The 26,395-nt window shown below is 32.2% G+C and overlaps 2 protein-coding genes across 7 annotated transcripts; one reads left to right on the top strand and one right to left on the bottom strand.

The window, feature by feature from the left end:
- Nucleotides 1–17,785: 17,785 nt before the first annotated feature.
- On the top strand, nt 17,786–20,365 carry LOC120163158 (dihydrodipicolinate reductase-like protein CRR1, chloroplastic). Of its 3 annotated transcripts, none has more exons than XM_039173155.1 (10): nt 17,788–17,962; nt 18,051–18,173; nt 18,275–18,349; nt 18,443–18,508; nt 18,608–18,703; nt 18,848–18,964; nt 19,175–19,267; nt 19,694–19,795; nt 19,909–19,995; nt 20,076–20,365. In XM_039173155.1, exons 1-10 carry the CDS (start codon nt 17,849–17,851, stop codon nt 20,124–20,126), a joined length of 924 nt encoding a protein of 307 aa, XP_039029086.1. In that variant the 5' UTR covers nt 17,788–17,848; the 3' UTR covers nt 20,127–20,365. The 3 variants fall into 3 exon arrangements, with proteins under 3 accessions (XP_039029085.1, XP_039029086.1, XP_039029087.1); XM_039173156.1 differs by having other exon boundaries at nt 17,790–17,962; nt 20,094–20,365; XM_039173154.1 differs by having other exon boundaries at nt 17,786–17,962; nt 18,275–18,508; nt 20,094–20,365.
- On the bottom strand, nt 19,156–23,502 carry LOC120163159 (protein COFACTOR ASSEMBLY OF COMPLEX C SUBUNIT B CCB2, chloroplastic). Of its 4 annotated transcripts, none has more exons than XM_039173157.1 (6): nt 23,171–23,502; nt 23,018–23,089; nt 22,797–22,940; nt 22,520–22,673; nt 21,786–21,974; nt 19,156–19,233 (listed from the first exon to the last, which is right to left on the bottom strand). In XM_039173157.1, exons 1-6 carry the CDS (start codon nt 23,438–23,440, stop codon nt 19,217–19,219), a joined length of 846 nt encoding a protein of 281 aa, XP_039029088.1. In that variant the 5' UTR covers nt 23,441–23,502; the 3' UTR covers nt 19,156–19,216. The 4 variants fall into 4 exon arrangements, with proteins under 4 accessions (XP_039029088.1, XP_039029090.1, XP_039029089.1 ...); XM_039173159.1 differs by having other exon boundaries at nt 19,170–19,233; nt 21,771–21,974; XM_039173158.1 differs by lacking the exon at nt 19,156–19,233 and adding an exon at nt 20,075–20,199 and having other exon boundaries at nt 21,771–21,974.
- Nucleotides 23,503–26,395: the final 2,893 nt, after the last annotated feature.

Raw genomic sequence — 26,395 nt, 5'->3', positions numbered from 1 at the left:
TTAATTAGTATTTTAATTGAAAATATGGAATAGATTGACAGCTTCCAAGCATAAATTTCAATTACAAAACATGCAGAAAAGAGCACAAATTTCAACTACAAATGTGTAGAAAAGTAAAAATAAAAAATAAAAAAGGGTGTGTTTTTAAGTTTTAATATAGTATATTAAGTGTAAGAAAAATGGGTATACAAGTGCTACCTCGTGGGCCACATAGGTCCGCCCCTGTAAGAGATCATGAGTCTCAGTGTTAGTGTCATAACGACGTGGGTGTCTCCGAGGTCAAGCGGGAAAATGACACATGGGACGAGGGCAATGGCTAGGTAGGTATTATGGGCGAAGGAAGAAGGGAGAAATCAAGAGTGCTTGAGGGATCGAGAGGAGGAAGATGTGGGAATAAAAATGAAACTGGATTTAGATTTAGGGTTAAAGTTAGGGTTTGGGTCGAGATCATCAGAGGAATGGTTGTTGGTGAAGGAAAAGAAATAAGGGGTGTCGATCAACAATGAGATGTAAGGGCAAAAGGAAGGGGATTTGAGCTCCTACGACTTAATTTTGCTTGGAATTTTTGCTTGATCGAACATGAACAGTATTAAGAGTGAGTTGTGTGGGTTTTAAGGACAGACTGCAGGAAATAAAGTAAAGAGGTAAGAAAAGGAAATGAAAGAAGAGATGGTCAGATCATACCAAAAACTTGATGCTTCAAATAATGTAACAACAATCAATGCAGGCATACACTGTTGTTTATGAAGTAGTAAAAGTGAACACAACTAGTGCATCGAGTATCGTATCCACAAGGATTAGTATTACTTCACAGAATTGTCATATAGCAATAATAAAATTATTCATGTTGATGTAGGGAGCAATGTTGTAACAATGTAATTGAAAACATAACAGAATAAAAAGGGATTACAACACAAGGAAATGAAGCAAAGATCTATTCTGGAAAAAGATTGTGAAATGTCAAACAACAATATGCAATTAATAATGTTGTAGCAACAAGATTGATGTGTCTAGCATTAACCTAGTAGGTTATTCTTTTCTCAAAAATATTCACCAACAACTCACAATGAAAGACTATATCTCTATAACAATCCAAATAAGCATACTAAGAATGTTACGACAAAACAGTCAGCAAAAATCTATTTTATGCTAAATGCTTCTTTCGCAGACACTGATGTTACTCATGTTGTAACCCACTCTCGCAGCATTCCTGAGCAGCTTTTATCTTTACAAACAAGCCGAAAATAAATCTCAAGCAACACCAATCAAAGTTATTGAGGCAAAACGAATAAACATAAGCATATATTTAAAATAAAAGATCCGAGTTTAACATCTCAACATAAAATAAAAATAAATCATCTTAAACAGAATAAAATCTTTTTCACAAGTTCGATCTAAATCACTAAGATGATGCCCAATCGATCGTCGGTCACTATTCTCACAGCTGCAACATGTTTCACGTCCAAGTGTTGTTTTCCGAAAGGTTATTAGGCTTCCATGGATGAGGTAGAAGAGAAAAATAAAAGGTAGCTATAAAAATTAGGGTTTTCCAATGATGAATAAAGTGTGTAGAAAATAATATATTTATAGTCCAATAAGGTCAAACTTTGCACCAATAAGAAAGTTCCCAAATTCTGAAAATTCCTTCTTTAAATTTAAATTCTATCCCTTTTCCTGCAATAGCTATTTGTCGTAATCGATTTTCGATGGGAAGACCGATCCGATGTATTTGGGGAAAATTATGAAAAGATGGGAGTCGCCAATTGTAATACCCTAAAAATCAAGTCAGTGACTAAAATGTAAGGATTTAAAAGTTAGTGGTTTAATTTTGAAAAATTGAAAAGTTCAAAGATTAATTTGGGAATTATTTTTTAAGACTTATTATCAAATATTGAAGAATGGAATAGCATAATGATCTTTTAGCAGGAAAAGAATTTAAAATTTATTTTAAAGGTATTTAACATGTGGGGAATAGAGAGTAAGGAAAGAAAAATCTAGAAGCACTTTCGTCATCTTCTCTTCTTCTTTCTTCTACCGTGACATTTCCCTTTTGCTAAGGTAAGTTATTGAAGTTGGTTATTTCTTTTATTTTTGATTTGATTTTGGTTCTTTGGGTGATATAGAAGTTTAATAAGGTTTAAAGATGAGTTGAAACCAAGAGATTAAAGATTTGATGATGATTTATTAAAATGTGTTTTTAAGGGAATTGTTGAAAAAATTATTAATATTTGAATTCTAAAGGAATATTTGACTTGTTAAGGGTTTGAGTAAGATGTTAGAAGTGTTAGAAAGGATTAAGAACATGTTTGAAGAATTGATATGGTTTTTAGTTTTAAGAGTTCTATGGAAGATTTTAGATGTAAAAGGGGTTTTAATGTATATAAGTTAGTGAGAATAAGTGTAAATGAGTTTGAAGGCATGAATAGAGTTAAGGGTAAGAGATTTAAGTAAAATTTGGGTAAAGATTAAAGTGAAATGGGTGAATTACGGGCAAGGGTATCGATACTGGAAGAACATTACCGATACTATAAGGGTAAATTGAAGGAAAACATATGAATCTGATGAACAATATCGATACTAATTGAAACAGCATCGATATTGATGTGGAGGTATCGATACCAAGAGGAATGTATCGATACTGTAATTGAAATGAAATTCTAGAATGCTAAAATGGTATCGAAACTTAAGGGAGTATCAGTACCATAGAAGAGAAGTATCGGTACTGTAGGAAGAGTATCGATATTATTCAATCAGAAATGTTAAATTAGGTGTTTCATTTTGTTTAAGTAAAGGTTATTTGGTTAGATGTTAATTGAGCTCCGATATTCATATTGGTCATGTTAATGTGTAGATTCAATCGAAAGCAAATGATGAACGGAGTGATGTATAAAGTTGGGGAGTTAAAGTGAAAAAGAGTTGCTTAGGGCTTAAGTGAGACAAATGTGAGTGCATTTTTTTATACTTATATATAAAATAGGAGGAAGACTCGCGATGAGTTAACCTCGAATACTTTGAAATAAAATGTTTTGAATTTTATTATAAAATACTTTTATTATGCTTTTGTAAATAAATTTGGAATATTTTGGCTTGTGAAAAGCCAATTTTGAGAGCTTGGTAATGAAAATGATTTAATTTATGTGATGATATTTTTTCAAATATTTTAATAATTCGTATTTATAAACTATGAGTATATGATATAAGTGATTAAATGAAAATGTTGAATAAATGCTATGTGAAATGAAATACTATGAGAATAAGTCTTATGTGAATGAATGATAAACTTGGATAATGCTACGTGAAGTTTGCCTATGTGAATATGTGTTAAGTGATCATAGTCAATGTGAATAAATGATACTTGAATAATAAATGTGAAATAATTATATGGAATAAGCCCAAAGTATATTTTATGAGAATTAGGGGTATAGTTGGCATGCCAAGAGTTAAGGTTCTACGCGGTCCTTCGGGACAAATTTCTACGTGGTCCTTCGGGAAAAATTCTACGCAGTCCTTCGGGACAAATCTATGTGGCACTTCGATGCATATTCTACGTGGTACTTCGGTGCAAATTATATGAGCAATGGTGATTGCATTATAGTGTACAACCTCAATGTACTTACTTACCTTAAGTTCTTAGTGATATACGTAAAGCTAATAAAACAAATTAATATAATTTGAACAATGTATAACTGTATATGATGTTTGCATGAAGCGCTTATTGGTTTCTATATGAAATGTCTCAAAGAAAATTTTAAGCAAGTTCAAATGAATATAAATTAATCAATGATTAATAATATATGTTATAAGTTATGAAGAGTATGGTGTTTTAGTATTTAATGATAATTTGAAATAAATACATAAATGTTTTATGGTTTTATTATACTTATTATGCCTTACTAAGTCAGAGACTTAGTGTGTGATTGTTTTCACAGTGAAATTTGAATTGTATATGTTTTTGTTATTTGAAATATTGTTGACATGTACTAATAATGTTTTAAATTGTAAATGCCCTGATATGTTATTAAGTTTTCAATTTTCTTTGTCAAGTAAAAGTAAAAGGTCAAATTTTAGTCATATTTTCAAAGTTTTCAAGCGTTAAAAACTCAATGTGACATCTCAGATTCATAACTGGTCGGGTATAGGTCAGGGGTTTTACATTTATTGGCATCAAAGCCTAGGTTGAGTCAAGTTTTCGAAATAGATCAGATGGTCAACTGTAAAAAATGTCTGGTTTGTACATGCCAACAAAATAACAATGATCTCTGATCTGATAGTGTAATAAGTATGATGGCCTTGCTAGTATAGTTAAGTGATTATATATTAATAAGATGTCAGACTACGAGAGCTCCCAAAATGAAGTAAGATATATAATTATTGAAATAGTAACAATTCATCTACCCAACTAGACAAGGTGAAAAACAAGCGCCTCAAAGAGTATTTTCCCGACATTGGACGTGATTTTGAAGCGTTTTCAACCATCTACTTCCCTAATTCCTAGGATAAATGTTGTTAAAATAGATAAAAAGTTTAAGAGCACCCGAGATTAGGGAATGAGCTGAGTAAGGTCATGTTTATGCGGATCTTTAGTTAAATAATGAAAAATTTTAGTTGGATGGTCTCCACTGTTCTGAAATAGAGAAGTTGGATTGAATAGTATTACTGATAAGAGGTCAAGCACATGTACGATGGATTAAATGTGATAAAGAGAGTAAAAATATTCCCTACTGGATTTTTGGAAGTAACTATTATAAAGATGTTGTTATAGGGTTGTTAAGCCTTCTTAATGAATGGGGAGGATACTCAAACTTTCATAGTTAAATTAAAAGATATTTTCACTGTTTGTGAGTATCTAATTTTGTATATGTAAAGGTTACCTGAATTATCTCTAGAATGAGATGTAGAAATAAAGATGAATTATGAAATTATAGATATATTATCGTTCATTAAGTAAAGTAGCAAAAAAGAACAAGTATCCAGTTCCGGGGATTGACAATCTTTTGATCAGTTAAAAATGGATTATTGTTGTACGAAATTTTATTTAGGTGGGCAAATGAATGTTCTGCCATTGGGTAAAGAGTAAATTGAAACGATACTACAGTTCAATAAATTAGAAAAACAAGGATAAATAGCATATAAGTCGCTATCAAAGATTTATAATAATTTTGGTTGCAAATTAGATATTTTTGTTGTTAAGCCCTAATAGATGATTGTTCGAAGTAACAATTTAGAGAGGCTTGAAAGGATTATAAGATTATGATGATTGAAAAAGAGAGTTATTTGGATTAGTAAGAAACAAGGAAATGCAAGGAAAGTAATAATAAAATCAGTTGAAAGTAAGTCGGAGAAGTAATTGTAATGTTATAGAGGATATTTGAAAATGATTCTATTGTGGTAAAGAATATGAATTAAGCGGGTTTTGCTGGAAATAAGAGAAAAATTAATTTGAAGTTTGTATATAGATAGGAAATTTTTAATTGATAGTAGATCAAGAATTAGAATAGCAAGTTATGTTCAAAGAAAATTTGGTAACCGGAATTGAAAGATCCGCCAGAAATTGTACAAGTTGAATAAGAAAAAAATAATTTATGGTTAGATACGTAATTGAATCTAGTCTTTGATGGATTACGCGGAGAAATTTAAGTATAAAGAATAATACAGAATATTGTCCTTTACAAGTAGTGTAGATTACCAAAGTTAAGAAGGTGCAATAAACTTTGCAATTACTGATTATAAGTTGTATGGTGATGCTTTTCATATCGTTATGGAAAGGATATTGGAGTACAAAGAAAAAGAGATGATTTATGTTACAAGGAAGTTTTTGAATTAAGAAGAAAAATTCTCTGAGTTGTGAGTAAAAGTTAAAAAAATATTGTGCTTGCTTAAAGACGATGGTAAAGCATTGGATCAATTGATTGGCGATAAAGAAGAGAAAGTAGAAGTGTTGGTCAAATTATAAAGTCGAAAGTTAAACAAAGAAAAGGGATAGGACTTTATAAGGATTTTAAGAGAGTTATAGAAATTAATATGTTACGTCGATTGGTTGTTGAAAGAAGAAGATAGAACCAGGAATACAAAGGTAAAGTTCAAGTTTATTTTGTTAGAATAAAGGATGAATATATATATGTGAGTACATGTTAAGAAGAGAACAAGAAATCAAGGAAAATGGAGGATTATAGGATATATTAAGGTAGTAAAGAAATAAGAAATTATTTTCACTCTTGAAGGAAATCAAGGCATAAGGAATTAAAGTGAATGGTTTAGAGGATTAAGTATGACAAGGGTTATAAAGCGGTATAGCCTATAAGTTTGGCATGTTGGTATATTGAAAATAAGGTAATAAAAATATATGGAATGAGAGTAAATAGCTTTCAGTTTTTTGTGGAATTGGAAAGTGTTACTATGAACTTTGTATCAAGTTTGCTTTTGAGACTCAGTAAAAAGAACTCAATTTGGGTGATATTGGATAGATTTACTAAGTCAGCACACTTTATTCCAATTTAAGGTAACTATTCTATGTATAAGTCCGCTAAGCAATATATATATTAGAGATTGGCTTACTGCATGCAGTATATGTCTTAATTGTATCTGATAGACATCTGAGGTTTACTTCAAGGTTTTAGAATATATGCTTAGGGTGTGTGTTTGAGTTAAAGAATCAGAAGAAAAGTTTCATGTTAAGTTGACCAAGTATGATTGTGGATTGTCTAAAGTTGTGCTACTTGGCCATATAGATTCATCTAAGGGGATAAATATTTATATCAAGGAAACACAAGATATAATTGAATGATAGATTTCAATTAATGTTTTTGAATTTCAAAGTTCTTGGGATTCGTTGGTTATTAAAGGTTTCTAATGAATATTGACATAAGCTTCAAGGTCATTATAATTAGAATCTGAAAAAGAATATGTGAATTATTATAATGTGTCTTATAATGGTTTAGGATATGTGTTTATACAAGAGAAAAAGTTTTAGTTTTGTTGCAAAGTAATTAGAGAATTAAGTAAGAAATCATCTGAATCTTGATCTCGAGTTGGTAATACTTGTAGATATTTTGTTGGGATAATACCCCTATCTACGTGATGAATGACATTATATCTATACGGATCTCAAAAGTCAAGAATATGTGTTGAATCAAAGGAGTGAAAAGAAAGGAAATTGATTAAATTCTTTGAAAAACAAGGACGTGTTTATCAATATAAACATGAAAGGTTAATGCTGTAGCTGATACGACAAAAACAAAAGATAATTTCTACTTTAAGAAGTGATGAATACGTGATTGTATTTAAAAGAAAGATGAAATTTTAGTACTTGTCAAATATAGAATAAGTAGGAAAAATGAGAAATTAAAAACTTAAAGTTTGATGATTGTTTAGATGACATGAAAAAGAGTTATCATTGAGTTTTTTTGTAATGAGTGACATGTCAGCAAGTTTAAGAAAGGTATCAAGATAGCTTCATATGAAGTTCTTCATAGAAGAAAGTGGCGGACACCGTTAAATTGGTTTAAATTAAAAGATCGAGTTATAATGGGTCAGATCTAATCAAAAAATAGAAGAGAAAGTGAGGATTATTTCAGAACCTTAATGTTTTCATGATTCGATACTCAGAAATTATAGATAAGGTCCTTCTCTCATCATAGTACCGGAAAAGATAAAAGTTCAATCCAACTTGATCGATAAGGAAAACTAAGTACAGATTTTAGCATATGAAGTCAAACAAAGATAAGGAACAAGACGATTCTATTAGTTAAAGTTCTTTGGAGAAATCACGAAATAGAATAGGTGACTTACGAGTCGAATGGGATATTTGGAAATAAGTTCCTAATCTCTTCGTGTAGTGAAAATTCGAGGAAGAATTTTCTTAAGGAGGAGAATTGTAATACCCCAAACATCATGTGAGTGACTAAAGTGTAAGGATTTAAAAGTTAGTGGTTTAATTTTGATAAATTGAAAAGTTCAAAGATTAATCTGGGAATTATTGTTTAGGACTTATTATCAAAGAGTGAAGAATGGAAGAACATAATGGTCTTTTAGCAGGAAATGAATTTAAAATTCATTTTAAAGGTATTTAACATATGGGGAATAGAGAGTAAGAAAAGAAAAATCTAGAAGCACTTTGGTCATCTTCTCTTCTTCTTTCTTCTACCGTGACATTCCCCTTTTGCTAAGGTAAGTTATTAAAGTTGGTTATTTCTTTTATTTTTATTTGATTTTTGGTTCTTTGGGTGATATAGAAGTTTAATAAAGTTTAAAGATGAGTTGAAACCAAGATATTAAAGATTTGATGATGATTTAGTAAAATAAATTTTTAAGGGAATTGTTGAAAAATGATTAATATTTGGATTCTAAAGGAATATTTGACTTGTTAAGGGTTTGAGTAAGATGTTAGAAGTGTTAGAAAGGATTAAGAACATGTTTAAAGAATTGATATGGTTTTTAGTTTCAAGAGTTCTATGGAAGATTTTAGATATAAAAGGGGTTTTAATGGATATAAGTTAGTGAGAATAAGTGTAAATGAGTATAAAGGCATGAATAGAGTTAAGGGTAAGAGATTTAAGTGAAATTTGGGTAAAGATCGAAGTGAAATGGGTTAATTATGGGCTAGGGTATCGGTACTGGAAGAATAGTACCGATACTATAAGGGTAAATTGAAGGAAAACGTATGAATCTGATGAACAATATCGATACTGATTGAAGCAGTATCGATACTGATGTGAAGGTATCGATATCAAGAGGAAGGTATCGATATTGTAATTGAAATGAAATTCCAGAATGCTAAAATGGTATTGATACTTAAGGGGATATCGGTACCATAAAAGAGAAGTATTGGTACTATAGGAAGAGTACCATACTATTCAGTCGAAAATGTTAAATTAGGTGTTTCATTTTGTTTAAGTAAGTTTATTTGGTTATATGTTAATTGAGCTTTGATATTCATATTGGTCATGTTAATGTGTAGGTTCAATCGAAAGCAAATAATGAACGAAGTGGTGTATAAAGTTGGGAAGTTAAAGTGAAAAATAGTTGCTTAGGGCTTAAGTTGGGCAAAGGTGAGTGCACTTTTTTATACTTATATATAAAATAGGAGGAAGACTAGCGATGAGTCAACCTCGAATGTTTTGAAATAAAAGGTTTTGAATTTTATTATAAAATACTTTCATCATGCTTTTGTGAATAAATTTGGAATATTTTGCTTGTAAGGAGCTAATCTTGAAAGCTTGGAAATGAAAATGTAGTGATTTATGTGATGATATTTTTTTCAAATATTTTAATAATTCGTATTTATGAACTATGAGTATATGATATAAGTGATTAAATGAAAATGTTGAATAAATACTATGTGAAATGAAATACTATGAGAATAAGTTCTATGTGAATGAATGATAAACTTGGATAATGCTACGTGAATTTTGTCTATATGAATATGTGCTAAGTGACCGTAGTCTATGTGAATGAATGATACCTGAATAATAAATGTGAAATAATTATATGGAATAAGCTCAAAGTATATTTTATTAGAATTAGGGGTATAGTTAGCATGCCAAGAGTTGAGGGTTCTACGCGGTCCTTCGGGATAAATTTCTACGTGGTCCTTCGGGATAAATTTTTATGTGGTCCTTCGGGACAAATTCTACGTGGTCCTTCGGGACAAATCTACGTGGCCCTTCGATGCATATTCTACGTGGCACTTCGGTGCAAATTATATGAGCAGTGGTGACTGCATTATAGTGCACAACCTCAATGTCCTCACATACCTTGAGTTCTCAGTGATATACGTTGGGCTAATAAAACAAATTAATATAATTTGAACAATGTATAACTGTATACAATGTTTGCATGAAGTGCTTATTGTTTTCTATATGAAATGTTTCAAGGAATTGTATAAGCAAGTATCAAATGAATATAAATTAATCAATGATTAATAGTATATGTTATAAGTTATGAAGAGTATGGTGTTTTAGTATTTAATGATTCTCTTGAAATAATTACATAAATGTTTTATGGTTTTATTATACTCATTATGCCTCACTAAGTCATAAACTTAGCGTGTGATTGTTTTCACATGTAGGTTCAAAGAGATTCGTTGAGTAAGTCGAATAAGCAAGGGCAGAACAACACACCTATGAAGATTATCAGATCAATGAAATTTGAATTGTATATGTTTTTTTATTTGAAATGTTGTTGGCATGTACTAATAATGTTTTAAATTGTAGATACTCTGATATGTTATTAAGCTCTCGTTTTTCTTTGTCAAGTAAAAGTAAAAAAATATAATTTTAGTTAGATTTTCAAAGTTTTCAAGCGTTAAAAAGTCAATGTGACATCTCAGATTCGTATCTGGGTCGGGTACGAGTCGGGGGTGTTGCACCACCAATCATTTTTAAGTTGAGATTGGAACACATAAAATCAGGTAATTTTAATAAAATAATTTATTTTATCAAAAATACCATATTTTGCTCTGCTAAATCATAAATCTGGTTCGAGAGTCAGTTACGCATGGAGAATGATCAACATCCCCACAGCGCCCAAAACTAGTACCTATTCGATTACCTTGTATTTTAAAATCGAAAATTTTGAGTTTCGAATTTAATTTAATTTATTTTAAATAACTATGTATGCATATTTTAAAAAGGATGTCGATTTACCAAGACTAATAACAACCACCCCCAAGCGAAAGTGGAAGCTTCGTTATCAATCACAATAAATGAGCATTGCCTTAATAATTTATAAATCATGATGTAGGGTTTTAAAAAGGATGTTGACTTTTTTAGGAATTAATAAAGGTCACTCCCGAGCAAAAGCCTGAAATACACTACTAACCCCCTAATAAATGAACATTGCCTTATTTTTTAAAGTGAAATGCAATCAAACAATTGGTTATTGCAGCTAATTATACTAAATGAATTAATTAAACTTCTCTTTAACTTAGTGTGTCAAATTATGAAATTTAAAGAACCTAGGGGATTAAACCTAAAAATATAGTCTCTAATATTAACTCTGATCAATTTTTAGTAAATTATTGAATCGAATAGTCAAAAGAGAACCTCGAGCACAAGCGAGGACAAAATCGAAAAGTCTCCTAGATTAAAGCACTAGCTATGAAATTAAACATAAAAATGTAGGCTCTAAAAATTATCCTAATTAATTTTAACTATTTAATTGATTCAAATAATTAAAATAGAATCTCGAGCAAAAACGAGGACCAAATTAAAAATTCCACTAAATTTAAGGACTAAGTGTGAAATTAAGCCTAAAATTGATGCTCTATTTGTTAACCTAGTCAATTTTAACCAATTATTTGATTCGAATAATTAAAATAACAACTCGAGCAAAAGCGAGGACCAAATTAAAAATTCCTCTAAATTTAAGGACTAAGTTTGAAATTAAGCCTAAGATGAAGGCTCTAATTATTAACCTAGTCAATTTAATTAATTATGTGATTCTAATAATTAAAATGGAACCTTGGGCAAAAGTGATGACCAAATTTAAAATTTCCTAATTAAAGACAGATTATGAATCGAATAATTATGAAATTAGGGATTAAACTAAAAGAATTTAGCTTTAAGGATGAAATCTAAAAATCGGGTAGTCTATCAAGGACTAAATTGAAAGGAATTAAAATTAACAAGCATAATTAAAGGCAATTATAACACATAAAAGGAGTAAATTAGAATAATTTAAAAGTGCAAAACTAAGATTAAAACATTAAATAAAGGACTAAAATGAAAGAAATCAGAACATAAAGATATCCTAAATGTCTTCTATTTTGGGTATAAAGAAGCAAAACCCTAAAAAAACCTTTAGCCTCTTTTTTTTCAAAACACGCTCCCTCTCATCATCTCTATGCGGCCGCCGAGGATCCCAAAGACCCAAGGCTGGACGACAGTCCGGCCACCGTGAAACGGTGGTCATTTCCCCCCGATTCGCCGCCCGAACGAACGAATCAGGGGTCTACCTGACCGAAAACCTCTCCCTCTTCCTTTCGATACTAAAAAAAACAACCCAAACGCCATAAACGGCTCCCTCTTCGCCTTTCCGACCACCCCTGGTCGAGCTAAATGATGCTTAAATGCATCTCCTTTTTTTATTCTAACTAAAAAAAAAGGGGTCCCAAAACAAACAAGCAAACCCCGACGACTCAACCCCTTCTCCGACAGCCCCGAGGACGACGAAGAAGGGACCTCGACGAGCAAGGCCAGGTAAAACCAACCACCTCTTCCTCTATATTTGACTGTTTTTTTTTGGAAACTAACACCCAAAAACGCAGCTGGGAAAAAAGAAAGAAGAAAACCTTTTGGGAAATATTGTATTGTATTGCTTTGTTGCTTCAAAATGGGGAAGAAAAGCCCCATGTTACACTCTTTTTTTAGAAGTAATGGGAGGACTCTACACTGCCTTTACGAGCGAATCGAATGAAGAAAAAAACCCGATTTACATTTCTTTTCTGTTTTTATATCCCCCGTTGCCATTCAAAGAACGAAACAAAATGAATAAAAACCATCCTTGTTTACAACTCATTTCTTGTCTCTTTGTGCATTTGGATGCTGATGAGTCTTGGAGTAATCAATGGGGCTGAATTGGAGATCACTGCTGCATTCGTGGTGAAGAGAGGCTGGGCCATGGACGCCGGGACTACCAGGTTTGGGGTTGATGTGTTTTTTAGCAGCTGATGGAGGTTCGGTTGGGACCACTGCTGCTCACGTGGAGCTGATGAGTTGGGAGGTGTGCATGAACTAGGGTTCAATTTTTTTGGTTAATGCTTTGGGCTAAACGGGCTTAGGGCTTGAATGTAATTGGGTTTGCCATTGGTTGTGGGTTATGTAGATTGTTTGTTTAAGCAAATGGATATAAATGGACTTGGACTTTTGGGTTTGTTTTATTTATTTTTGGGTAATTGGTAAAGTTTGTGATAATATGGGTGTGTAAATAGACATTTGGGCTTTATTTAAAGGTTAAAATTTTGGGCTTTAAACTCCCAAAATGAATATACTTAAGGATTGAAACCCATCACATGTCCAACATTTTTCAATCCTCCCGCTAATCAAATGCGAGAATTCCATGAGCTAATTTCCAATTTCACCACCAGTGCCCCTTGAATTAATTTGACATCAATACAACATCTTCAAATTGATTCTCGATTTCCTTCAATCTGATTCAAAATGTCCAAACAAAATTAGGGTATTACACAATTAATTCTTAAAATTTCTCTAACTGCCAAGTGACGTGTAAATTGCTACAACAACGAATCAGCAATTCTATCTCGTATCGACTCACAGCAACGCCTATAGCATCAGACAAAGTCACAGCATCAAAGTAACAAATTCACAGCAAATTAACCCAAGAAATATCATCTCACTCCCAATATGCAAATGATATAAAATATGCTAAAATTACTCTAAATGTGATCCTAAACATGCTAAAAGTACAAGTTTATCCTAAGTAAAAATGCTATGATACTCTTTTGGAGAGTTATCAATCATACCAGAGAGGACTGGAGTTAAATAGTTGGTCTACGTGGTTGTCCCGCGTGGCCAAACGACGCAACATCAACATTTCGTTACCTCCAGTAATAACTATTAACATCCAAAGACCAATTTGTTATAAATTGATAACGTCAATGACCAAATTGTTACTTTTAAAACATCAGTGAGAAAAAAAAGAAACTTACTCAAACATCAGTGACCATTTATGTAGTTTACCCTAAATAAAATAAAAATATTAAGAATTAATTAATATTTATAAATTTACTTACTCATAACTAGAAACAAATAATAATAATAATAATTCTCACCGATAAAATTTAAGATTCTCAAGAATTATGGATTCAACTTTGTTGAAATAGAAGTCTTTGTAAATTCACAGCTAAAGCAAAGTAAAAGGTCTTGTTTCAACCGCTCAATTAACAAAATTACCTGATCTCACAGTCTTATCCTTTATTTGTCCCTATCTAAATACTATATTCATTGTTGGTTTAAGTGATAAACATCTTGATATCGTTTATGTAAGGTTTTGAGTTTGAGTCATTGTATATGTAGAAAATCTCTATCGAGAAACTCATTCACCAAAATTAAGTGTACGATGCATGTCTGTCCAAATTAGTCAATATAGAACTTTAGAACTGGAAGGAGGACAAAAAAAAAAAGCAAAACAAAATACATATATTTTATGGATCCAAATTCTATGACAAGTCTTTGTTGCAATGAGGATTCAATTGGGATGTTTTCTAGAATTATAACTTTGAAGATAGATTTTCAGAGTGATTAATTAAACTGAAGAAACAAGGTTTCAACACTTGGCTGTTGTTTAATTTTGTTTTTGTGACAAAGGGATTAAGAGAATGATCGATTGATTTCCTTTTTTGACTTTTGTCTTCTTCGTTAATCTTTGTTCTTGCTTTGTTAGCTACCTGTCTTCTACGATTAAACCCACATCCTCATTTGGCCTCTACTGCCCAACTAAGAGACACCATTGATCGTGAATCGTTATGGATGTAAAAAATTAATTAAAACCGTTTTTGAGTTAGAATTGTTTGTTATTCGAGATGGTGATGACCCGAAATCGATTCGAGTCTGAACTTTGAATTAGTGTTAAATTGAACTCAAGTTGGACCTGGTTATTTTGGATCTGAACCTGACTTGCACTCCACCTGAGAATGACCTAAGCTGAATAATATGATAATCGAACCAGACCTACATCCGACCTAATATGAACTCGAACTCGAGATTAACATGGTAAATAACTGATATTATTTGACATAGTATCTACCTAACATGTTATGAATCTGGCATGTAATTGACTAAGCTTATAAATGATCAAACTTGTTATTGAATCGATCTGACACTGATCCAACTTGATATTTACCTAACTTCTAAGTTGCAATTGATGAAGTTGTGAGATTATAAATATTCTATTATAGTGTGAAGAAAAGAATTCTTCACTATTTAAGGTATATGATTAATTTTGATCACTAAATTAATATGTTTATTTTTTATATTTACAAATTGTAATATATAAATAAATTCAAAAGTTTTATTAAATTAATAATTATTTTTGCTTTTTATAATTTACATCAAATCTTATAAATCACATTATAAATTTTATTTCAAACCTTATAAATTATATTATAATCTCCAAATCCTATAACCTTTTGTTCAAAAACATTTTAAATGGATGTAATTTAGCTTATTTTTATATTAGTTTCATCTTCACATTTTATAATTATTTTAATTTGATCCATATGTTTGTTTAATTTATTTAAATTTCAGTTTGTAATTTTATGTTTGTTTACTTTAGTCTTTAAAATTATATTTTTATATGAAATTGAACCCTATACAATTCAACATTCATGAAAGACGAAAAATAATTCACCCAAAAATGACATAACCTAAAGTCTATCTATACCCTGTAAGATCCGACCTAAATTTTATTCATCAATAACGTGACCCGATCTGAACGAAACACTACCTAAAGTTCATCTAAACCTGAATTAACATGATATTTAATTGATTCATACCCGAGACCTAAACTGATATTAACCTGTTGAAATTAAATCGATTCGAACTCCAACTGAATCTGATTTCAAATCAACATGAAAGTGACTCGAACTCGAGTCCACTCGGGCCCAACCTAATTCAAGTCCAACCATTGAATTGACATGACATAACCCATATATAATTTGACCTGACATGATCTGACCTGAAACCTGAACAATTATCTAATTTCACATTCTTTATGAATCATTGTTGATTATAAGTAGTGATGGACCGAGGGGATTGGTGGATATTTGTCTCCCTGAAAGTTTCAAATTTTTGTATATTATAGATATTTTCTGTATATTTTTTCTTTATAATTTGTTTACGTTCCTTCGAAATTTTATGAGTTTGTCTCTTAAAATATTATAAATTTGCCTCATAGTATAAAATTATGCATCTATCCCTAATTATAGGCTCTCATAGTTTGATAAAATAATTAATTTAGATTTTTTATAATATTATTTACTTTGTTATTCTTATAATGTTTTTTAATTTATGTTAATTTATATAAATATATATATTATTTTATAGGGTAAAGTACATAAATGGTCCCTGACAATAGGATATTGCTTTGTTGAGTCCCCGACTCTTAAAAATTATAAAATGGTCACCTGACTATTCATTATGTTTCAAACTCGTCAATTTCTCTTAAAAAATTAACGACAATCTAAGCTGGTCAGTAACCTGCTAATTGAGATATGAGAAAATTTGATCTCATAATCTCAAACGAGTATCATATCTCAGTTAGCATGTTAACGTCCAACTCAGACAATTGTTAATTTTTTAACAAAAAGGATGAGTTTGAAACATAATGTATAGTCAGATGACCATTTTGTAACTTTTAATAGTTAAGGGACTTAACAAAATAATATATTATAGTCAAGAGACCATTTGTGTACTTTAACCTATTTTATAACCTGTATTATAATCTATATATATATAATTAATTTTTGTCACGATTTAATCTACGTATGGTCTTTATCAATAGTATAACAGTGTTCTAATATGATCTAGTGGTCAAGTGATTACTAGTTTGCGTCCTCCTTGAGTCTCCCACTTGTAAGTTATAATTTCTTCACTTCAAATAAAAATATATTTTTTTTATTTACATGACATTATACTGCATCATCAATCAAACATACATGTAAAAAATAACGATTTTCATAAATAAAAAAGTTATTTTAACAAAAAAAATATAACATTGAGAGTTAAAAGTAATTTCAAAATTTTGTCTTAATGTTGTTCGTCGATTGTCGATATTCTTTGTTTTAGGAAAAAGATCTTTTAGATTAGATCTCTTTTTTTTATTAAAATTCTCTAATATCGTAATATTTTTTGTTATTACTCTAGATCGTCGTATTTGTATATTTATGGTCCCTAAGTAAGTGGATTATCTTAAGTTGCACATACATTGCATTGGACTAAGTTAAAAAAAAGTTATACTATTTCAAAAACAAAAAACTAGTCAATGATGACCTTCCATGGATTCGCCTATATTTAATCTTTATTTTTTTTCTTGTTTTTTATTTTTAATGAATCTTCCTTTGTAACACGTTTTTCTCTGGTTTTATGGCACGTCTTCTTCTATCTTTATGACACATTTTCAATCGTTTGACAGTTGTTTTCGTTTATTTTTTTTTTCAGGATTGAAGTTGACATTGTCATGATTGATCAAGATGTCTCTTCTTTATTATCATTATGATCTTCCTTGCTTTGGACCTTCGGATTGAATTTGGATATGCGATTTGCGTTCGTAGATAGTATTTTCATGTTGCTCAAATTTGATTTACGGTGTGTCGATGATCTTTTAATAATTACATCCCTTTTTGTGGTTTGTTTGCTGATACAATCAGATCTGTTCGTATCTACTTTTGTTCGAGTTTATTTGGTTATCTTTTTTAACATTTTCCTTGTGTTTAGGAAAATATCTTTATTATAGGTTTAGTTTACGATTGTGACTGTAAACCTTCATTATAATTTGGATATTTTCTATTTTTAAATAAAATTAGTGAGCTTCTATAAAATTAAAGGGATGACTCTCTCGGTCATTATTATTTACAACTTGGGTTTGGAGGTTGGATTAATCAAATATTGATCTCGTGATAAAATTACAAATAAGCAGTGAAGTTTTATGCCACCAGATCATATGATTCTTAAAAGAGTAAAGAAAAACACTACTTAGCATATTGCTGAGACAACCATGTCGCTATTATGCAATACCGTCCATAAAAACCTTATCCGTGGAACCAAAACAAGGTTTCACCGTTATCACTTATCAGCTAAAAAGGGTCAGCAGCTAAAGATAACAAAGAACATCCATGGCGACGTTGAGCTGCCACTTACATCTTGCTATCCGTCGACTTCCTGGCAATGCCAGCAGAGTGAGGCCATCCTTCTCCTGCTCAGTGCAACCCTCTCAAAGCAATATTAAGGTAATGGTTTATTACCTGTTCAAAAAATTCCCTGGATAACTATTCAAAGTAATTAAAAAGCAGTTTATTCCCGATTTCCGGGAAACAGGTTGTTATAAATGGAGCAGCAAAGGAAATAGGAAGGGCTGCAGTAATTGCAGTGACTAAAGCTAGAGGAATGGAGGTGGCTGGTGCAGTGGATTCCTATTGTGTGGGAGAAGATATAGGAAAGGTTTAAAGTTCATTCATTCCTGTTCTCCATGCACTTTTAACCCCCTCAATGATCGCTTGCCTATAAAATTCGACTTGAAATGGTTTCGTTTTCTACACTAGGTGTGTGATATGAAAGAGCCTTTAGAGATTCCAATCATGAATGATCTCACTATGGTTTTAGGTTCGATATCTCAGGTAACATTTCGATTCCAATATCTTTCTAAGTTGACATTAACAGAACATTCACCTTTGATACCATACCATTTTGATCTCAATGAATTCTCTCAGTCAAAAGAAACAGGAGTCGTCATCGATTTTACTCAACCTTCAGCAGTTTACGACAATGTAAAACAGGTTTAGTATCTACACTGAAAATCATACGTGAATAACTGAAAATTAGCCATTCTAAATGTTAAATAACTGATAAAAATTTATCTTTTCCACTTCCCATAGGCAACAGCATTTGGTCTGAAAAGTGTGGTTTATGTGCCTCGAATAAAGGCTGACACAATATCAGCATTATCTGCATTTTGCGAGAAAGCCAGCATGGTGAGGGCAGGGTGAGATATATTTCAGTGTCGACTTAATTCCAAAATGCCTTTATACTGCTTTAATTTGCACAGTTACACCTATTATTGTATGATAGTTGTATCTCCACCAAATAACTTACTAAATTCCATTGAAATATTTTAGGGTTGCCTAGTTGCACCAACTCTATCCATAGGATCCATTCTCCTCCAGCAAGCCGCCATTCAAGCTTCCTTCCACTACAATAATGTAGAAATTGTTGAATCAAGAGCTCATGCAACAGTAAGCTACAAGTTATATTAGGGTTTTTATATTATAAAATGTTTGAGATGCAGTTCCCATGGATGTATGTGAATGTGTGGTACAATGTAAGTATGTGAATGCAGTGAATAGAATTTGCATGTATGCTTTGACAACTAAGTCTACATAATCCCAAGATACATGTACCTTGTAGATGATCTCATAAGATGCTAAACTTGTCATTGATCACAGGATCTTCCTTCACCAGATGCTGTCCAGATCGCCAACAACCTCTCAAATCTTGGTCAGATCTACAACAGAGAAGACCTTTCAACCGATGTTTTGGTAAAGCATAGATACAGAAAAAGATGGTAGAGCCAGAATGTAAAAAATTGAATTGGACTTCTATTATCATCTTTCTTCTATCTAGCTGATGGCAAGTAGAGAGTAAGGAAAGACCTAAAATGGAGTGAAATTTAAATAAATGAAGCAAAAGAAACCTTACACAAGTTTTTGGTACCTATCTTGTCAGATACAATATTGCAGTAACTGCCATATAGAGTTACTAAAAAAGCATATGAAATTTAATCACATTGATCATCTGGGTTGCACTGATTGGTTCCATACAAGAAAGAACTAGAGATATAGATTTTAATTTAAGAGAATTCTGGTTAACAAAAGAATCAACAGAAGCACATATAATCTACAGCGTTCACTCTGGTTCTAATTCATGACAAGGTAGCTCACTTTTTGCTTTTTCCCTTTTGTAAGGCAAGGGGTCAAGTCCTAGGTGAAGACGGGGTGCGTGTTCATAGCATGGTCCTTCCTGGGCTTCCATCTAGCACAACAGTTTACTTCTCTGGACCAGGGGAGGTATGCTTTCTAGAATTGAACCCCCCCCCCCAGTTGATTTTATTAAAAAGCAACAGCTATGATAATTTATTTGTTACCTCTCCAATCCAAAAGCGCTTCTCTGCTGGACACAGGTCTACACCATCAAACATGATATCACAGATGTGCAGTGCCTCATGCCAGGCCTACTCTTGGCTATTAGAAAGGTTGTCCGACTAAAGGTAACGGAGTGCGTTGCAGAATGCATATTATATATTCCTTCAAGCATTCTGCTCAGTACATCACGAAAGTAAACTTATGGTCTTTATCATTGTGGCAGCATCTAGTGTATGGCCTGGAGAAATTTCTGTAGAACCCCATTACTCTTCAAGTTCCTTGGTGTATAACAAGACCCATGGCAAATCCAGTGAAGAATCATTTCCATCCTGCAAACAAACATTTTACAAAAGGAATGGTGTATGGCCGGGAGAAAGTTATGTAGAATTCCATTTTTTTTCAAGTTCCTTCTTGTATGAGCTAGATTTTTGGCAAACCAGAGAGAATCATTTTCATCCGGCAAATAATTTATGAAAGGAATGGATTTCCTTCTTCCGAAAGTTACATCTAAAATATGTAAAAAAGGAGGGAGAAAATGCCATGCATTTACATTTCTTTAAGACAAAATTATTGTAATTGGACCAAAACTTCAAAATTTTGGAATGTCCACTTCAAAATTGAGGCATAAAAGCAGTTTAAGCAAAGTACCATACATAGATGACACCAATTTTCTCATATACTGACTTGAAAATTAAGGAAAAGAATAACAGCTCAACTTGTGTTGTACAGGGTCATTTTAGTAATTGAACACCTAATTTAATACCATACTTTTGCTTCATCTGAAAAAAACAAAATTTGGAGAAAGGAATGTTCTAGAATAGAACGCTGTAAAGTACTTCAACATATTTGTTTCGTAATCAGTCTTGCATCGTCTGTTCTCCAGCCACATTTACTGGGACATGACTCATAATGAAATATGACACCAAGAGATATAGAGCTGATTTTCTATTAATTTTTACTTTTTTCTCCAAACGTCTTAAGTTCATGAATAGTCTGTCTCTATCTGCTCATGAATAGACGAGTATTTAACCATCATAAACCTTATCTCATTGCTACATTTGAGATTGCATATAGAAAGTAATGAACTTCAATCAATGGAACCATCAATTATGGAGAAGAAAAGGATATAAAGTAATTAATTGTGCGAGTAAAAAGAAGTATTTTAGGCTTCAAATGAAAAAGATAATATTTATTTACAGTCTAGATTTTTTGTTGGACTACAATGTTAATACAAATTGCTCCTTAAAGAAAAATGATAGAACTGACATTTCAGTTTCTCACAAATGAAGCTTAGATTATTAATCTAAGAGAGATCGTTAGGAATAGATGGCATATCTTCTAAATACATGCAAAAGATCAAAAACAGGTACCACTACATGTTCAAACAATTTGGCAAGCTACATTCAAATTTCTGTAGCATCTGGATTCAATATGCAAGGGCTTCCATAATTTAAGAATACAGCTTAAAGAATGTCATAGACGTGTATTCTTCATCCATCTGGCATTTGGTATGGAATTAGGATCCATTCAATCAAAATGCACAAACAGTCAAACACAAAGTCTTTGTATTATGAAAAATTTTGACCCTGCAACTACTCATCAGAGAATAGACTTCTATTACATTTAGGAGCCAGCAATCTATTGGTGACCAGAAGCAACGGTAATTGTTGTCTCATGAAGGACATGCAGATAGAGATTAAAGAAAAGGTTGGCACTCTTTAGAAGGAAACAAACTTATCATGAAGTCAAAAGTGAAACAGAAATACCGACACTGTTTTCAAAATGAAAAACAATGGCCCCCAAGAACAGAAAATGGCAAAGAAAGCAGAGAGAAGAATAAAACAGACTTCAGAAAGACGGTATAAAGCAAATTAACAGAATGAAGGCAAGATATACCCACATTTTCAGTTCTTACTTCTAAGTTTGTTTGAAACTGCTCTTATCCAGGCTCTATCCTTCTCGCTATATGCATATCTCATGCTTGAAGCCAACAGGACAAAACCTTCAATGTTCCCCATGTCATTGGTGCTTGGATTTGGATCCAATATTGGTTGTACCAAGACAGAACGGGTCCCCTGAGGAAGTATATTCTGGAATTCAGCATCTGAAATAATGATTAAATATAGGCATTAGACACAGAGTGAGCGAATTTAAAGAACATAGCTGAAAAGGAAAAGATTGCACTCATGTGCTCACTAATTCAAATTTTAAAACCCAAACAGACTATTTATAGTTAAAAGCTCTTAGATTATTTCCTACTTCACCAAACATATGTTCGCTGTAAAAAAAGGTTATAGTTACCAGGATCACTGTAAGTTACCGTTTTCATTTTATTAGGCAAGCACCCACAGATTATTTAGGAGAAAGAGCCAAAACATGCATGAGAGTTACAGAATCAAGGTTAGTCCATGGATGTTGCACAATTATATAGCATCACCATAAAGAATTTATCAGCAAGGATCACTGTCATTAAGATGCTTCTAGTCATGATGGTCCAATGAAACAAGAAACCAGGCATAGCCACAGATATCAGCAATCTTGTTCCTAGTCTTACGATGTTCTTAGAAGCTAAATTATTCATCACTTGAAATATCACACATTGAATAAGATTATAACCCTTTCACGCACAAGCTAACAAAAAATATTTACCTGAACTTTGAGGGAAGTAAAGGGTATCTGTCAACTCAGAGAGACCAGTTTCTTCTATATTACTTTTAACCCAATCAAGTACATTATCTTTGGATACACCATCAGGCAAATTCCAATATCCACGTATACATAATGCACCTTGCGCTAATATTAACTACAAAATTTGAAATGATAAAACACAACATACAAAATTGTCAGTTACTCAAAAGAAAAGCAGCTATAAATTCCAAAATTAAATTCTCTCTTCTTTTTCCTTTTTTGTAATGGGGATTTTTACCACGGAGGTGGAGCTGGTATTTCGCAATAAAACATATGTCGCCCAAGCCAAACCCTCCTTCTGAGCACCTGACACATTTTGTGACATAACAAATATTTGCTCAGCACCTTCAGGCAGAGTCGTTTGATCCATTGGAGTTGCACCCTGCATCATGAACAACAAACATTAGATCTAAACTTGATTTCAAATTGAACAACAAATTTGAAAAAACAAATCATTACCTTGAGAAATTTACCAAGGTAAGGAAGTGTAACGGAAAATGCAGCCAACGATATACCTAAAGCCTCCGTTCTCTACACCAAAAACATCAATGAAAAAAAATTGATGCCCGAGAAAAGCTTAAACTGAAATGAAGAATGGATAAGGCAAATTACCAGCTGCGCGGCGGTGACGGAGTCGGATCCGAGCAAGTGGTTCAATATGAGAAGGGAACCGAACCCGTACCCTAACCATCTAGGTAAATAGGATTCGTCCAATCCAGGAATACCCAAAGTGAATCTAAGAACAGAGAGATTCAGTTGCTGCTCGGAATTGTCCAGACGAGCAGAGATTGATGCGAATTTGGGGCGAAATTTAAGAGGGAGAGGGGTTTTCAACTGAATTAACGGATTTATAAGCAAAGTTTTCGTCGTTGGTAATATCATAGTCTTGCTTTTCTTTTTTGCTTTAGGGAAATGAAACTAATTTGAGCAAGAGCTTTTTTAGTTTGTTTTTAAAATTAAAAGGTCATTAATATTTGGGTAAACTACAGTCATGATTATTGAACTTTTAGCATACTTTCATTCGAGTTATCAAAATCAAAATTGTAGACACTAAATTTTTGTCCCTTTTTTAGTTATTATTTTTTATTATTATTATTATTATTATTATTATTTATTATTATTAAAATAATAATTACAAATAATTATTACATGCAAGTTCTACAACAAACCCGAAGGCCCAGATCCAGAAGCCCAACCCAGTCTAGACTCGGTTCAACAGCAAACCTGATCCAGACCCGATTCAGACCTGGTTCAACAGCAGATCGGATCCAGACCCGATCCAAGCCCAAACTCGAGAAGCCCAAAACCCTAATGCATCTAGGGTTTCATCACCCTATCTCAACCAGCTCTGTCGCCTTAAATCGAAGACAATCCCGCCGCCGCTCCACTGCCAGGTGTTCCAACCAGACACTACCGACGCCCAGTTGCTGCCATGCCTCCGTCGAAGCCTTCAGAAGGTCTACACCAGCCGCACACGTTGCAGCTCTAGGGTGAGTCACCACCATAGTTCCGTGACTCACCGAAAGGAGCCCTATTATCCAGTCCGAAACGAACACCGTGGTGGCTATACAACCACCAAACCTGTGAGGAAGAAAGAAGAAACACAACAAGCAACAACAAACAGCAAGCACCACCAACAAACATCAAAACTGAATACGAAACACACGAGCAAAAGATAACCCACAGACAGCAAACAACGAGAAATAAGAGGAAAATGAAGCAGCTTACCCTCGGAGAGACCAAACGCCGCTGGAAACCTCTATGTAAACCGAGGTAAAACCTTCGGTTATTGCTTAGATCTATTAATTTTGAGGGGTTTTTAGGACTAAAAAAAGGTTAGATTTGGGTTTAGGTGGAAAAGAGGGTAATTTTGGGTAAGTTTGTAAATTTTTGACCACCGTGAGCGATGTTGGTCGGTATCGTAGCAAGGCGGTAGGCTAGTGACCGGTTTCCCTCCAGCGAAGGAAACCTAGAGAGGGGGCAGAGAGCAGTTTTATCTCTCTCTTTTAGAGAGAAAAAAAAATTGAAAAATGAAAAAAATGGCCTTTGAGGGCTGATTTTAGGGTATTTATATCCCTCCCTGAACGGTATCGTTTTGGGGAGGGGTGTATGTGTAATTTCCCTTAGGGGAAAATCACGTGCACAGTCCTCGTGACTTTGTAAACCTTCCATTTTAGTCACTAAAATCAATTTATGTGTATTTCGATTCGGTCTTTTAATTTTTTTTTATTTATATTTTAGTCCTTATCAGTATTTATATGTATTTAGGGTAAATATCATATTTAGTCCCTAAAATTTTTATAATTTTTATTTTAATCCCGAATAATTGATTAAGGCTTACACTATTAACACCTAGATTTTATGATATTTCGAATTAGTATCTTCAATTTTGATATTTTATGTTTTAATCCATGATAATTTAAATAAATTGTATTTCCAACCATAAATTTTATTACTTTTTAATTTAATCCTATAATTTTATATTTTTAAGTATAATTTGATATATTTAAGGATGATATTTATTTATTTTTTAATATTAAGAAAGAGGATGTCTTAAAGTAACTAGATGTACTTTTCTAATATTTTTAAATAAATACCCTACTTATAAAAAATATATATGTTTACTTTAGTTTTATTTAAATCATTTTAATATGATTTTCTTAAGAAAAATTATCATATTTTTATTATTATTTATTTATTTATTTATATTAAGAAAGGGTTTGTCTTAAAGTAACTAAATGTTTTTTTTTCTGATATTTTTAAATAAATAAATACCCTATTTATAAAACCCTATATATATATATTAGTTTTATAAAAATCATTTTAATATATTTTTTCTTAGAATTATCCGATTGAATCTGAAATAATAGGATCGTAATTGAATTTATATTCGAATTCTTATATTTTCGCTAATAGAGACAATTTATAATCGACGGGCACCAATTTTGGGCGTTGTGAGGGTGCTAATCCTTCCCCAAACGTAACCGACCACGAATATCTTTTTACTATTAAAAAGAATGAATTTTTGGTTATAGGCAGACTGATTTATCTTTTAAATGATGTTTTCTTAAAAACTCTTTTAAAAGATGATTTTTAGGTATTCGACCTACCTAACCCAAAAGGTAGATGGCGACTCCAAAACATTTCAATAAAAACCATTTATTTATTCACTTTCTTTTTATGCCAAGAAGAAAATTTGTGCCCGGGCGAAAACCGATTACAACAGCTTGGCGACTCCATTGGGGAGTTGGTCAAGCCTAAGTTGATTATATATTGTCTCTATAATTAGAAATTGAGAATTCTGATTTATTTAATTTGTAATTCTTTTGATTTCTTTCAATTTTTTATTCTTTATTATTTTTATATCCTTATATATTAATGTTTATATTTTTAATTTTAGATATTAGGATTCAATTTTTGTGATGCTTTGTCAAAGGTTTGAGAATTTCTCCTCACACACAACGCGTGCATTGCATAAACATAAGCTCTATACTTGAGCTCTTTTCCCTTTTAAGTGGGAGTGAAAGTGACGTCTTCGTGAGAATTTATTCTTCGTGTCATACCTAGCAAGTAGCTTTCGGGGTTTTATATACCCTATGTCTTCGTGAGGATTTATTTTCCGTGTTAGGCATAGAGAAATGTGCTCTCACGAATTGAACTCAATCATTTTAAGCCTATAATGGGTGAGGATTGAGGGTCTGGCACTCTCGAGGGGGCACCGACAAGGACAATTTGAGTACCTTTACTACTAGAATCGAAACCCTGCATATAATAAACCGTAGAAATTCACCCAATCTAAGACATTACTGAAATTCTATTCGTAGGTGTACACAAAGG

The sequence above is a fragment of the Hibiscus syriacus genome, unplaced genomic scaffold (genome assembly GCF_006381635.1).
Source record: "Hibiscus syriacus cultivar Baekdansim isolate YM2019G1 unplaced genomic scaffold, ASM638163v2 tig00111427_pilon, whole genome shotgun sequence".
Taxonomy (NCBI): Eukaryota; Viridiplantae; Streptophyta; class Magnoliopsida; order Malvales; family Malvaceae; genus Hibiscus; species Hibiscus syriacus.
Note: the sequence above shows the minus strand (reverse complement) of the source record. Positions and strands in the feature narration are given on the sequence as shown.